This window comes from Schistocerca americana, chromosome 6 (assembly GCF_021461395.2).
Source record: "Schistocerca americana isolate TAMUIC-IGC-003095 chromosome 6, iqSchAmer2.1, whole genome shotgun sequence".
Taxonomy (NCBI): Eukaryota; Metazoa; Arthropoda; class Insecta; order Orthoptera; family Acrididae; genus Schistocerca; species Schistocerca americana.
Window position 1 is genome coordinate 205,098,179 of NC_060124.1, and position 16,432 is coordinate 205,114,610.

Here is a 16,432-nt window from a genome sequence, read left to right on the forward strand (position 1 = left end):
ATCAAGTTGAAATATATGTCAAATACTAAGGTTTATGTAATCAAAAGAATCAAAAGATACAGCCATTTGTGTGTCATATTTCAATGCTCACAAACTCACTCATCAAACCCTATGGGGGTACTTCCTGTTGATCTAGAATCATAAAATTTGGCAGTATTTTTCCTTTATTTCTACTGTGAAACAATATTCTGCTTTAAATTGCAAAAAAAAAAAAAAAAAAAAAAATCGAAAACGCATTGAATAAAATGTTGAGGCACATGGCAGAACATACATGTGGAATTTGTCTGATGTTCTCTCTGTGGCACACAAAACACAGTTGACAAATCAGTCTGATGGTTGGACTGCTGGGGAAAATCATTTTTTGGCTAACTGTTCATTTTAATTGCGTATAAAATAATGGCAATAAAAGTGAAAGGTCATCAATAATCATGATAAAAATGTCAGGTCATTAATAATGGTGATTAAAGTCACTCATCATTAATTTCACTTTGTGAATTTGTAATTATATCACACAAAAATATTTTTATTCCATTTGTTGTCCATCTGTTTTTCTGTTAAGACACTTTTTTCTCAGGAACGACTAGGGGTAAAGTTGAAATTTATGTCAAATATTAATGTCTACAGTCTCTTGGCGGTGTAAAGTATGTAAGCTTCTAAGTCAATGCAATCAAATGATACAGCCATCTGTTAAGACTCCCTTCTTTCAGGAATGGGTTGAGGTATCAAGATGAAATTTATGCCAAATACTAAGGTATATAGTCCCTTAGCGGTGTAAAAAAGTTAAGAACCTAAGTCATTGCAGTCAAAAGATATGGCCATTTATGTCGCATATTTTGATACTCGCAAGCTCACACAAAAATCTATAAATGAGATCTTTATATACATAACTACGTTTATATGGAACACTCACAGTACAAGTTGTCCAGGTTTTCTTAGTTTGTGCCAATTTTTGTGAAACTACGTTTCCTCCCTAATGTAAAAAATATGTTACAAATCAATATAAACAATACTATTTGCACTCTTCCGGTATTGTTTTTAGAAGTCTGGCATCTGTACGACTGGAGTGCTGCTGTAGCAGTGTATAATAAAAATGAGCAGCAGTGTCATGACTGTGTTAGATTGTGGCACCAGCTCTTTCCTAAGTGTGAACAAACCACCAGTAATTCATGTCTGCTGCTCTTAACGATGAGAAACACATCCAGTGCAAGGACAGCTTAACTGAATTGTTCACTATGGGCCAGTTGTACAGTCTTGGGATAAACCCAGGGCTTGCTAACTGGGGAATAGGCTAACCATGGGTTAACTTAGAGTATGCGTTGCAGATCACCTTTTTATTCCTTGGGTACTTATTCCCAAAAAATCGCTGATGTCCAGTTAAGTTGGCAACAACTGAAGAGCACTCTGGGTATTTTCGCTTAAGCTATTTTATATTTACTTTATTGTCGTTTGCATGAGTGATAAGCGTTTCAGATCACAAAAATTTTCGCTTGTGGCTACTTTGAGGCTGGCAGACACTGTAAATCAGTTCAAGAGTATAGCAGAAAACACGAAATCTGCTGCAGTCTCATTCAATGAAAATATTAATGCAAAATATTCAACTAAATTGTATATGTATAACGATCTATCTTGAATTTAATTAAATGATCAGGAACTTGTCATTTGACCAGTAAGAGACCTTTCTAGATTTCTGAGTAAAGCATACGAAAAAGTATGCAACAGTTTCCATTCACAAACAATTTTATTTGGATCGACAGAGTAGCTACAACAGACGTCTGATTATTATTACTATCGTTATTTAAACAAAGAAACACGTAAATATTATGCACAGGCTATAAATTGGTGGTGTCCCATATGTGGAATGTAAGTTCCAAATTGTGTACAATGAAACACACAGTTTGATAAAGTTGTCAACAGAAGGACGCCACAGTCAGTTCAATTCAGATTCAATGTTTTCACTCGATAGTATTCCATAAAATGTAGCTGAATGGTAGATCGTGAATTGTAAATAGGCACATAAATAGAAGCAACTGTGAAAAGTAGTCTTCTTTGTGAAATAGTTGGTCTTTTCATTCTCCCCGATAATCTGTGACAACACAGATGTCATGGAGATTGATTTGACTGAAAAGTCTGAAGAGTGTTCCTGGCTAGCTTGCTGTTGTATTTGCATCTTAAAATGATAAGTTCAATTCAGCAGCAATGGATGCTATACAGAAAATACCCTTACTGAATTTTTGAACACTTTTTGTGCATCCACATTTGCAGCCCTTGGGTACATGTGAACCATGTAGCTATGATGTGGTGTTTTTAATTGTATTGAGTGTGTATATGAAGAAAAAGATGCCAACATTTACAGTAAGCAACCATTGTCCTTTTAATAATCCTGGGGTAGAAATGTACCCAAGGCACTATTGAACTGAAGGCTGCTGTTATTATCTCACACCATAAATGTTGGAGGACCTATCTCATACCTAACTTTGGATTGTGCAATGATTTGTAGCACTTGCATGTAATCCGGGAGGGGAAGGCAAGTAACCAGATGTGTGACACCTTTGCTGTGTTCTTCCTTCTTTTCTTGTCATCTCAGCTTAGAACTATCAGTTTAGTTTTCATAATAAATATACCTGTCCTCCAATTTGAAAGAATTAGCAGAGTTGCAGATGGCGCTGCTTCAAAAGTAGCTTGACAAGAACCAGAGAAAGGAGAAAGAACTGTAATGGTTACAAAGGGATCATAAAGTTCAAAATTAGGATCAGAAAATAAAAGTTATTACAAATGATTTCAACATAAAGATATGAGAATTTATGTATATTTGTTTATTTTCTTTTCTTTTAATTACATCAGAGAACTGAAATAATTAAAAAAAACTGTCTCTTGTGCATGTTGTCCAGTGTCATACACAATATTTTAACAATTGTGTAGGCTATCCGCTTACCAATACCAATGAAGTCTCCAATAGACAGAAAGAAATCACCAGAGGCAAAATATTTGAGTGTCTACAGCAGCTGGTTCATTGGTGGAACAGAGTCACTTACGAAAGAAAGAAAAGAATGACATGAGACAATTCAAGAGCAATTTAGAAACATAATTCACCAGTCACTCCTTCCTCTGTTATGGTTATGTAGATTCAATAACTAAAGATTCCTATTAGCTGAATGAAAATTACCTATGTTCTTGTAACACAGAAATAATTACTTTATGATAAATATGTATGTGGCTATGTGGATAATACTAATAACTGGGAAATACAACTGATGTCTGCTATGGCTTTTTTTTTAAATGATTCTCCTATTAATTTTACTGGGTTACACTTAGCTTGAGTAAACAAAGGTAAGTCACATGTTCATGGGAATAATGCTAGGTGGTGGACAACTTTGTTGCTCTCAAGCACTCCTTAAAGGATGGAAAGTTATCATCCCAGTGGGAGATAAGAGTGAACAAAATTCTATATTATAGATTTGGCTCAGTGAACTAGGGACATCAGTGTGGTATAAAACTTTTTGTTACATTAAACAGTCATAATAATGATACTTCACACAAGTGAAATATAAGTATGTTATACTTGTCTAAAGCAACATTTTTCTGAGATTGTTCGCTTATTATGACTGTTTAATGTAACAAAAAATCGAGAGCACACTAACGTCCCTAGTTTACTCAGCCAGATATGAAGCAGTAGGTACTGTTCACTCTTACCTCTCTATAGAAACGTTTGTTACCTTAAACAAACATAATAAGCCATCAGTTTCAGAAAAATGATACCTCACATAAGTACAATACAAGGTATTTCAATTCAAGTTACCTTCTACTAGTTACAGTTTGACATAAAGGAGACTGTTGAAAATAACTTGACATTCAAGGAAAGACAGAAACATAGCAGGTACTCCTTCCACATGCTACGACTATTCAGATTTAGTAACTAGATTCCTGTTCTGCTCTTATAACATACAAATACTGCTATTATTTTATGATAAATATGGGTGGGCTTATGTGGATAATATTAGGTACATTGCATAGCTGGGGAAGCATCTTTTTTTAAGAAAAAGAAATAACAGGTATACTGCATAGCTGGTGAAGCATCAACTTTTTTTTTAAAAAAAAGCAAACATTCTTCTTAATATTTTTGTGTTAAACTTAGCCTGAGTAAGAACAAATAGTTCTTTAGCTTTGGTGAATAATTGTAGGTGGGAGACAATGTTCTTGCGCTGATGCATTAATGGGCCTGTGATCCTAATATTTCCACCAAAGGGCGGAGAGTTGTTCTGACACTGCTGTGGTTTTGACAAAAAGAGGCATTCCCTGTTGAAAACACAGTGGAACAACATTTTCTGCTATTAATGTAACTGGGACACTACTGACTTGTCAAAACGTTTTGCAACACAAAAATCGATGTTTTGCCAAAAACAAAAAAGCTGTTCATTCAAATAGTACACATAACTGGCGTGGTTTTTCGATTTGGTAAGTCTCTTATGGCTCTGCCTGCTAAATAAAACGAAACAGTTCTTTTCGCTGCTACAGCAATGATGACACACGCCAGATAAACAAGACTATTTTTGTACGAATCGTCATTTTAATGTACCTGATTTATATAAATAACACCACAGATTTCACGAGGTACTGATATCGAATGTTTATTGCTACAAATAAATAGTAAGTCATATGCTCCAGTTCCCCACGTACATGATTGACGAGACAGAGTACGGCTTCCTTTGATAAGCAAAACCTGGGTATAAATTCGGAATCGGCGTCGTCTCTCTTTCTTTCCTTTGCACATTCTCACACACAACTCTGCCAAAATCTCATCTTCGCTGTCTGAATCTGTCACTATCCCTGCTATCTTTGAAAGTTATGCCCAGGCTAAGATTGTTAACCTGCCAGAAATCGCCAGTTAAGTTACCTCGAGTTTATTCTCCGGTTAGGCGTTATTCCGGGTTCGTTCAACGCGTTTATCGCGCTATTCCGAGAATAGAGTTTAACCGGCTGCTAACCGGAGGCTGTAGAACTGGCCCTATCTGTGGCACGCATGCGTCGAAGTTTGACGACGTATCGAACAGTGTCGCGTTGGTCGATAGCTATCGACCAGTATCGCGCAGCCGGCGCAGTCGACGGTATCTGCGCCGGCGGCGGCGGCGTGAGGCGTGTTTGGACGCAGACAGTGTGTGCGTAACAGCGGCAACCTCGTTCGGCGTCGGTAGGCGTCGCGACGCGGGATCTCGCACGTCGTGCAGCATGGGCCGCGTTCGTACGTGGAACATCGCGATTGTAGCTGCCGTCGTCTTGTTGGAATGTGGCGGTTTTTCACAGGTAGGAACGCACTTCTCTATCCACACTACATGTTTGTTCACAGTACTGTATCTGTGATGCAAGGTAGTCGTACGATAACAGTTAAAACGTTTTTTATCTTCTCTGTACTCGCTTGAGAATTCCGTCGTTTCAGACCTTAGTCACTTCTCGTTCCTGTCTACAATGAAATTTATACTCCCCAGCTTACTACATAGTGGTACTTTCGCTGTATCATACAATAAAATTTCTTCCAGTTCCGCTCAAGAAAAACACATGGGGAGAAAAACTGATTGCACCTCCATATGCGGGCTCTTATTAGTCTAATTTCTTCTTCACCGGCGCCGCGGAAACGCTATGTAGGGGGAAGTGGGAGGAGGGCTGATAACCGTAGATTTTGCTCTGAAAACTGAGTTCTGCAATTACAGCGGCTAGTAGATACCGAAACTTTATTTCGAAACGATGTTTCGGAGTAACTCGCCAGAGATTGTTTCGAAACGAAAGTATTTGTTGCTGAGGATATGAACTCAAGCATTCTTTCACATGTGCTGAGGCTCAAAAACAGCTCTGATTTAATAAATTACTTAACAGTGTTCATAGTGATTATGAAAATTTGTCGCGACTGGGTGGAAGCAGAATTTCAAAATGGAATCACGATCATTCACAGGATCTGAGCTAAATTGTTGAAAACTGTGTTTAGTAATCACGAAACACGCTGCTGTCACCACTTTATAACTGGTGCCTACTACCTACAGTGTACTTAACTGTGTGGCATGGTATTTTTATCTTTTATTACGTCTAATTATGTTAGGTAATAGGATATTAACTGAAAGAAATATTTACAAAAACTTCTTTTTACATTTAATTAAAAGGAAAGTCTGCGTTGGCCGTAATATTGATGATTTATTGATAGCAAAATCGATTTTCAATCACATAGTGATCATCTTCAGTGCTGTGGTATTCAAATTAAACTCATAGACACTGGTATCAAGTTATCAGTAACCAAAACTGAGAAGCGATCACAATAATTTGTCATCAGTGGCGTAGTTGTACAATACTGGACTTTTTCTCCTACGTGCGCGCAATATTTTACATTTATTTACGTTCAGGGACAACTGCCAGAGATTGTACCATTCATCAATCTTCTGTAGGTCATTTTACAAATCGAAACTGTCTGCTGAAGTTGCTACTTTCTGATAGACAACAGCAGCATCTGTGAACAGTCTTAAAGAGCTTCCTTCGCTTTCTACTACATTATTTATATATATTGCAAACAGTTGCGGTTCTGTCACACATCCTTGGAGCACTTCGGAAGGTACCTTTGCATCTATTGATTTTGTTCATTTAAGAGCGAAATGTGAGTTCTATCTGCAAGGAAGTCCTGAATCCAGTTGCAAATCTGGTCCGATGTTCGGCAAGCTCGTGCTGTTTTTCACTGAACGTCAGCACGGGACGATGAAATCAAGGGACACAGCATCAACCTGAGCGCCAGTGTCTGCAGCACTATGGATCCCATGGAGGAACAGAGCGAGCTGAGTTTGGCAAGATCTGTTTCCGGCATCCATGATGATTTTTAAGGAGGAGAATTTGATTCTCCAAAACCGTCATAATTGTTGAACATAAAACGTGTTCCATAATTCTACAACAGACTGACGTCAATGATATAGGCCTATAATTGTGTGCATCTGTCCTACGACTCTTCTTGATAACGGGAATGACATGCGCTTTTTTCCAGTCGCTAGTTGCTCCAGCGAACTACGATAAACTGCTGCTAGAAGGGAAACAAGATCATTCGCATAATCTTTGTAGAATCTTACAGGTATCTCATCTGGTCCAGATCCCTTTTCTGTACTAATCGGGTGCAGTTGTTTTTCCACTCCGCGATCAGTTATCTCAATATCTGCCATTTCGATGTACGTGCGCTTATTGAAATGAGGGATCCGCAGTGAAACAATTTCCGAAGAACGAATGCAGTGTTTTGGCCTTCTCTTTGTTATCTTCCGCTGCCGTGCCTGTATGGTCACATACTGACTGAATAGATGATTTCGATCCGCTTACTGATTTTACATAAGACCATAACCTCTTAGGGTTTTCAGTCATATCGGTTGACAACATTATACTTTCAAAGCCATTGAACACTTCTCTCATTGATTTTCTTACGCTTGTTTCCGTTTCATTTAGCTTCTGTTTGTCTGCTAGGTTTTGACTTCTCTTGAAGCTGCTGTCTTACGAAAATAATTATATCTCTCGCAACCGCAGCGGTCGTCATTAGATTATTATCTCGACACCACAAGATCAACTTTAACAAATATAGATTTGTTCCACAATGGGTCATGGTAATGAACGAAATAACGAAGTCCGTGTTTGCTTATTTTTGTTTATGATGACTTAGCGTCGATTTTCCCATACGTATTCTATTATTCAAAACTCAAGTCCTGAGTCGACAAACCAATCATTTCTACGAACAATAAGAACAAAGAGAGGAATAGCCAGAATTCGCACCTCTCTTGCTAATTCCAGCCAAGAAGAGGTGCGACGAAAGACTAAAACAGACGCTGCGACATGGATTGCACTGGCGGTATAGATAATGTCTTGCACGGTATGATCAAGAATAGTATATAGAGATGTAAAATAATGATTAGTAAAAAAATTCGTAAGAAAAATTCCATAAATTAAAGCAAAACTGAAATGGATTCTACAACTGTCAGAACCGATAGCATCGGATATATGAGTGTGATTTTGCTGTCAGACGGGCGACATTGTAAAACATGCAGATCCTCTCTGCATTCAAATTATTACTAGTTTTTGACATAGGCTAGTAAACGAGAAGAGCATCTGGAACTGAACGCTAGTGAAGTACTTCAGAACACGTGAGTCACTGTGGATTTTCGTTTGCAAGGAAAGCAGCGGCTACTGACGGCGAAATAGTTTTGAGATGTCACGACAAATGTCTTTACTGCGAGTCAATATCCGTCACGTGCTCCGGATTTCTTAACTAATAGACCTGTCTGTGTGGTTGGATGTTGGGGTAGGATGGAGTTAGTTCGGTCTGGGAAGGTAAGAATTTTTTCTGTGGATTGGAAACGGCGGGGGTGGGGGGTAGAGGAGGAGGTTGCTGACACCCTCCCCTCCCCCCCTTCACCGCGGTACGCACTTTAATGAAAGCTGTCAGCACAGAACATTTTCGCTGATATTCAAGTGGCAGTCATTTTAGCAATTCCTCGCTAACTGGAATAAATTAACGTGTCAGTCTTGCACTTTCTTTGGTGGGTTCCAAGCGGTCTATCTAAAAATTCGGTTCTGGGATGCGTAGTCTGTTAAAAAACTGTTTTATGTCATGGTGTACTCGACCTAAGACGTCTGCTTACGCCACAGAAAACCCTGTTTTGTGTTTCATTAGCATTTGTGTTTCTTTTACGTGTTCTTTATGTTTATTAGGTTACTGTTTTAAATAAGTCACGTGACATGTATTGATGACTTTAAGGAATGTGTGAAAACTGGGTGTGGTTTCGTTAATCGGTTAGAAACTGAATTAGATGTCGGATGTTCGTACTCGCAATTATAACTTAAAAATATTACTTCTATGTGTCAGATCGCGGGATTATAAAATGGTATTACCGGTTTTGATTGTGCTAGCAATCACTTTCGGATCTAAAATAGACAAAAGTAAATATTTTTCATAGAAATTTCTGTTTGCAATAAGTACAATATGAAAGAGAAGGACGTGACAAAGAACATGCTATAAAATATCGCTACAGAGTGTAACACGTCGCATGTTCCACATTCAAGTACTGTGTCATAAAGCTACTGAGTCTTTCGTGATGCTGCTGTTTGAGATAAAGATGCGTGCATTTGGTAGAGGGCACCACTGTATGTACAATTACATAATAAAATTTATCATATTAAAACGAAGTTTAAGAATATAGAAAAGGCTGTAGTAAAATAGTTCAAAGCAATAACAGGCTGAAGTCTTCCAATTTCTGTCAGTTCAGGAGTAGGGAGTAGGGAGTCCAGGAATCAAGTGATTCATGAACGTACAGTGCACACATTTTAACTTGGTTTATTTTAAATGGGGTTGCTGTGTGCAGGTCAAGCAAGTGCCGCAATGGAGAGGAGTGATTGGAGTGAAGTATGTTTTGTAACAAGTGTCTACCCTCACTGTGGATAGTTAGCTTTCTTATCTGAGAACGAATTGTGGGTAGCACTCGCGATGCACCACGAATTCCTTCGCCATTCATTCTAACACACACACACAGACACACACACAAATATCAGCTAATGTCTGATTGCACTCAGGGGTAATGGTCTAAGAAAGAATGGGAACCACTGTTCTAGATCATTCCAAGTCTTATAACTTGGAAAACTGATTCTACATCTGAGGTAATTTCTGATTTCTGTTTAAGGAAAAAAAAGTTTTGTGGCCATCGTCAGACAAAGCTTTCGACTTCTTCATTCTTATCATCTATCATCTTTTCCGTGGGTGCTCCTAATTGTACCACTTGGCTAAAATAAATTCTTTCAAAACTGGGTTATCGATTCAGCAGTTGACCCATGTGGGATCCAGACAAACTCTGCGGTTGTTTGCACTGTGACAACGACAAAAGTAACTGCACAGACTCAGTTTAAGCATAAGTAAGGTACAGTCGTACGGAATTGTGCGCCGGGGGACCCCAAGGGTTCATACGACTAGTCGGAAAGCGTTCCACCGCGCGCAATTGTACTTTCCTTGCGAATATGTGAGAGTTGTGACTTTCAGGGTGACAAGTATTGAACTATATGAAATAAAATCGTCGTAAGTTCTGAATGGTTTGCTTTAGGACGTACAAACTGCGCGGTTGGCCGCGGCGCATTATGATAAGCACTGTATTGTTTGCTTTAGCGACGAAGCCCACTTTCATTTGGATGGATTCGTCAATAAGCAAAATTGGAGAAATTTGGGGACTGAGAATCCGCATCTCGCGATCGAGAAAGACTCTTCACCCTCAACAGGTGACTCTGTGGTGCGCAATATCCAGACACGGAATAATCGATGCGATATTCCTTGATGGCACGGTGACTACCGGACGGTAGGTGAGGGTTTTGGAAGATGATATCATCCCCCTTATCCAAAGCGACCCTGATTTCGACAAGACGTGGTTCATGCAACATGGAGCTCCACCCTGTCGAAGCAGGAGGGTATTTGATGTCCTGGAGGAGCACTCTGGAGACCGAATTCTGGCTACGACATGGGCCTCGATTCTCATGAACACATGCGTCTCCTTCTTGTGGGACTTTATTAAATACAAGGTGTACAGCAAAAACCCCAAAACCATTGCTGAACTGAAAACAGCCATTCAGGAGGTCATGGGCAGCATCGATGTTTCGACACTTCAGCGGATCATGCAGAATTTAGCTATTCGTCTGCGCCACATCATCGCCAATGATGGCAGGCATATAGAACATGTCATACCCTAAATCCGAATATATGTAGTGAGCTTTACATGTTGAATAAAGTACGTGCACGCCGTAGTTTGTAACTAATTTACGTTTTTTTCATACCGTGCGATAATTGTCACTCTTTATAATGTAGTGGTGTATCTGTCGTATGATGACGACGAGAGAAGGGACAGGTTGGAACTTGTTGCTGTGCATGACCTACTCTTCTCGAACAGCATCAAGGGGGTGATAGCTCTTAACGACTCCATGCGACGGACGGATCACCATCAGCTCTTACATGCCAATACTTCACGATACACTGCGAAGACGTTTGGAGTTTAATCCAGGATACTGGCGTTAAGACTGGTAGTCAGAAACTTTACGGCACCACCTCTCTTCCCATTGGCGGCAAAATTTTACTCACCACCACGATCCGAACCATCTTACCTCTGTGAGGCGACCGCCAACACACGTGTGTGTGTTAGCGACTGCAGCTATCGAGGCGGTTGACAGTTCACGCATAAAATATAATGACGCCTGATTTGTCGACGTAGTCATTCTGCTTTGCTACGAAAGTGGTTTATCTGTCGACGATTTAGCAGCTACCAACTCACAGTTTGGCATCGCTAGTAATCATTTTCCCGTCACGTTAATGGTATCGGCGTCATCGAAAAACATCTGACTTTGAGTTCTATCTTTCATGGGTGAGAATCTGATGGCGCCAAATCTGAGTTCCAGAGTGACGTATAAATGTCTCAAATGTCAAGCCACATGGAAATGATGTATATTTGTTAAGTGAAAGTGACGTCACATTGAGCAACTTGCCCGCCGGTGATGATGAGATGATGATGACAACACAACACCCAATCAACGGGCGGAGAAAATCTCCAACCCGGCCGGGAATCGAATCCTGGCCCGCTGCTTGGAAGGCAAGAACTTTACTACTCAGCTAAGCAGGAGGAGAAGCCACGTGGAGTAGCCTCAGTATGTTGAGGGTTATCATTATGATTTTCCTAGTGGACGCACAATGTGTGTTTTCACTCCATTTATTTGCCCCGTCTGTGGCTGCTTCATAATGATTCCTCCAAAACTCGTATCCTGTGACAGTTCGATAGGGAACTGTCATCTCCTGCATCGTTTACATCAGCACTCCGCAAGCCACGTGACGCTGTGCGACAGAGGGTTCTTCTGGTACCACTATCTGATACCTCCTACCCTGTTCCATCCGCGATTGGCGCGTGGGAAGAACGATTGTCGGCAAGCCTCTGTATTAGCTTTAATCTCCCGAAATATTTCGTTGTGCCCATTTCGCGAGACGTATGCGGGACGAAGTAATTTCTCGTATAGCTCTTTCCGGAAAATAATTTCTCGAAATTTCAATAGTAAGCGAATCTGTGATGCACAGTGCCTCTCTCGTAGCGTCTGCCAGTGTATTTTGTTGATCATCTATGTAAAACTCTCGCGCCGTTTAAATGATCCCGTGACGAAACGCACCACTCTTCGTTGGATCTTCCCTACTTTTTCTAGTAGTACTACCTTGTAACGGTGAGATTTCTCTTTGAAATAATTAAAAATATGATATAGTGGAAGTTTTCTTTAAATAAATAAAAAATATGACTGAAGTACTGTTTCTGATTGTAAGCTCTGAGCTGTAATATAAATGGACTGTCGTAATGAAACTTGTACTGTCGTAATGTGAAAGTAATGCTGCACTGTAATAACAATTAATTGTCGCAATGAAAAGGGAAGTATTTCATACTGTAAAAGTTATCAGTCTGACTGCAGGAATTTTGAACAGTATATACTGCCTGAATAACGAACTTAGACACAAAACCTAGTGTAATGGGTTTTGAAAAATTGATCACAAAAACTGTCTCTGAATGACAGAAGTTGGCCCTGATTGCATAAATTAAACAAATCAAAATATTTAGTCATTACCTCTATTCTGCGCAAATCTGGATATCGCGTTGCAGTACTGCTCCGTCTTGTGCGCTGCTATGCTAAAGCTGCAAATTACTGTATCTACACAGAGGCACTCGAGCTTTGCAATGAGTTCTCTGTTAATTGCCAATCGGACTGTTTTTCGAACACTCTTGATTCCATGATCCATTAAAAACTGTAAAAGAAAGGTTGGTAAAAAAATGAAATATGCGCATAGATGACAACACTAAGTTTTGTGTATACTGTGAAAAAGTACTCAAGGCAGAATTTAAGTTTAATGAACTTCTTAACATCCAAACCATACACTTTCCTACCTCTCAAATCTAGCAAGTCTCAGTGCAATAACCAAGTTAGTTCGTTGCGCAGCAATGGTGGAAAGGAAGTAACATCATTATAATATTTACCTTTTACATTCCATTAGACTTCTTCCCTCACAAATCAGTTTCCGTTACAATCTTGATATAATCATGTTGACTGAACAAATTAATAAATTGAGTCATTAAATTTTGAACATAATATTGTCATAGCTTCCTCACTCTAACATAGCTTAACATTGTCTGCTAGGCCGGCCGCGGTGCCCGAGCGGTTCTAGGCGCTTCAGTCCGGAACCACGCGGCTGCTACGGTCGCAGGTTTGAATCCTGCCTCGGGCATGGATGTGTGTGATGTCCTGAGGTTAGTTAGGTTTAAGTAGTTCTAAGTCTAGTGGAGTGATGACTTCAGCTGTTAAGTCCCATAGTGCTTAGAGCCATTTCCTTAAAGTTCTTCGTATGGATCTTAGTCAGTATCTTTTCGAACAATTTCTTTTATGCGGTCATTCAACTTCCCGTCGCTCGGAATGGTTACTACTAGGTATTTTACAATAGATACTGTTTCCAGAAATTTCTCATCAATGGTATGGTTCCTATGTATGGGCAGTATATTACATTTATTTACGTTCAGGATCAACCCCCAGTCCCTGCACCATTCATCTGTCCTCTGCTGGAGTTGCTACCTTCTTGTAGCCAACCGCATCTTCTGCGAATGGTCTTAACTAAGCTTCCAACATTTTCTACTAGATTATTTATATACATTGTAAACAGAAACTGCCCTATCACCCTTCCCTGTGGTTCTTTTGAAATTATATTTTCATCTGATTTTGTTCCGTTGGATTCTCTCTGAAAGGAAATCTTGAATACAGTCGCAAATCTTGTCCGATGCTCGTTAAGCTCGTATTTTATGAAGAAATGCTGGCGCGAAACGGTGTCAAATGTCTTCCTGATGTAAAGGAACGCGGTATCTACCTGAGCGCTGATTTCTACAGCACTGTGGATCTCATGGAGCAACAGGGCGAGCTGGGTTTCACAATATCTCTGTTTGCGGAACCCATGTTGATTTTTACAGAGGAGACTTTCGTTCTCAAAATACGTCGTAATATCTGAGCATAAAATATGTTCGTTAATTCTATAACAGAGCGAAAACAGCGATATAGGCCTATGATCGCACATAACGGTCAATTTGTGACTGAAGTACAAGGTGTTTCAAAAAGAATGATTTGGTTTCAGGATTCCGTATTCATTGATAAAAACGTACTGGAAACATGGGATGAATTACAGAATACTTACAAAATCTTAAAGTTTTAGTTGTGCTATTACAAATACTCCATGTTTCACCAGCAGCAGCACGAACAACATCTAGATGATAGTTAAATTCTTTATAAATTAACGCAATGTATCTGCTGTTACAGAAATTATGGCGGTTGTTATTCGTTCTTCACTTCTTCTGTATCAAGTGGTGAAGGGGAGATGAACACACTTTCCTTCACTTTTCTCCACAAGAAAACATCGCAAGGAGTCATGTCTGACGATCTTGGAGGCGAAGAATGCAGGGCGGTGTCTCTCGAGGTCCCGTGCGCCCTATCCGGCGTTGAGGCAGAGTGTCGTTGAGAAACTGTGCCAGTTGTTCTGCCAGTGTGGTGGAGCTCCAGCCTTTTGCTAAATGAAGCCATCGGAGTTCTCCGCCCTGCATTCTTGCCCTCCAAGATCGCCAGAAATGACTCCATGCGATTTTTTCTTGTGGAGATATATGAAGGAAAGTGTGTTCATCTCCCCTTCACCACTTGATACAGACAAAGTGAAGAACAGATTAACAGCCGCCATAATTTCTCTAAAAACAGATACATTGTGTAAAGTTTATGACGAATTTAGTTATCAAATGTGTGAATTCCTAAGGGACCAAATTGCTGAGGTCATCGGTCACTAGACTTACACACTACTTATTCTAACTTAAATTAATTTGTGCTAAGAACAACACACACAGAACAACACACACACCCATGCCCGAGGGAGGATTCGAACCTCCGACGAGAGGGGGCGCGCAGTCCCTGACATAGCGCTTCAAACCCTGCGGCCACTCCGCGCGGCAATTCAGTTATCGTCTGGATGTTGTTCGCGCTGGCGTTGGTGACGCAAAGAGTATTTGCAGTGGTATACCTAAAACTTTAAGATTTTGTAAGTATTATGTAATTCATTTCATGTTTGTACTACGTTTTTATCAACGAATACAGAGTTCTGAAATCAAGTCATTCTTTTTGAAACACCCTGTACTGCTTGTGCGTGCCGCTCAGGCTTGAGGTCACCAAACGGGAGCCCTTTTCTACCATACGTTGCACATTTTCCCATAGCCTACGTCATCATAAATATCTTTCGTGGGTCCATGATTCATGTTGATCTCTGCGGACAATTTCAAAGATGACGCGCCAGTCGGCAGAGATTAGCTGTTCTTATCCGCTGTTTCATCGTCTCTGTTCGAAGAGGCGCTTTTCCTCATTTCATCTCTGAGAGTGTGTCTTTGTTCTTTGTCTACATACTATGTCTTCATTCCGCTGCAGGTTTCAGTGAGTTCGTTCCCTCCGGCTGAAGAAGTGTTTTTCAGTAGACTTCTAATGAGGCTCGAGGAACTTCTGCGTACTTAATGTTCACTTGCCTACTAATTGTTTATCGCGACATTTTTGTGGAATTTTCTTAATTGGTCGTTGTTGGCTCCGTAACATATCCATGAATATCATAACAAAATTAATGTTGAAACTCCCTGGTGGATTAAAACCTGTGTGTGCAGGACCCGGACTCAAAGATGGGTTTACTTTCCTCGAAAATTCGTGTTTTTTAATAACTTACCTTTATAGATCCGATTCGTGTGGCGATAAGTTGCTGTTTGTGGAATTATGAAGGAAGGAAGATAAGAGTTTAACTTACCGTCGACAACGTTATGATTAAAGACGACACCCAAGCTCCATTAAACGAGGACAAAAGAGTGTGTGTGTGTGTGTGTGTGTGTGTGTGTGTGTGTGACAGAGAGAGAAATTAAAAGGCTGAACGCATAATTCTACTTATACTATTCCTAGATATTTACCAGTAGACCTCACACCGGAGGTTGGTGTTGCACAAGTTACAACGATTTACGTGAAGGTATTTAGAGGGAACCCGGCGATTGAAACTAAAGTATCCTATGGTGTAATTGAGTAGTTAAGAAGGAATGACAGGGTGAAGGACGAATATGTTGCTCGAATTCAGGATTTTTTTCTCCGTGCTGCAATGTAGTAGACAAATGGCGTTTGCTGCAATCAATAAAGCATACTTTGAAGTATTTATTGGATTTTTTTTATTAAAAATTTGATAACTTCATTGAGTCAATGGAATTTTCCCCAGGCAGCTCTGAAAGGAGGTAGATCGACGGTTGTCACTGTAACTCTTAATGTGGTTATCTGAAACATGGACTTAACATATCGCCCTGATCCTTACAGATGTAATTTTAGTTCATCGTAG

General features: G+C 39.9%; 1 protein-coding gene across 1 annotated transcript in view; it reads left to right on the forward strand.

The window, feature by feature from the left end:
* The first annotated feature begins 5,147 nt into the window (after positions 1-5,147).
* LOC124620051 overlaps positions 5,148-16,432 on the forward strand; it is a 395,729-nt gene continuing 384,444 nt past the window's right edge. Inside the window, exon 1 of the mRNA XM_047146718.1 lies at positions 5,148-5,298. Coding sequence (XP_047002674.1) covers positions 5,224-5,298 — 75 coding nt within the window. The 5' untranslated portion in view covers positions 5,148-5,223. The remainder of the gene's footprint in view (positions 5,299-16,432) is intronic.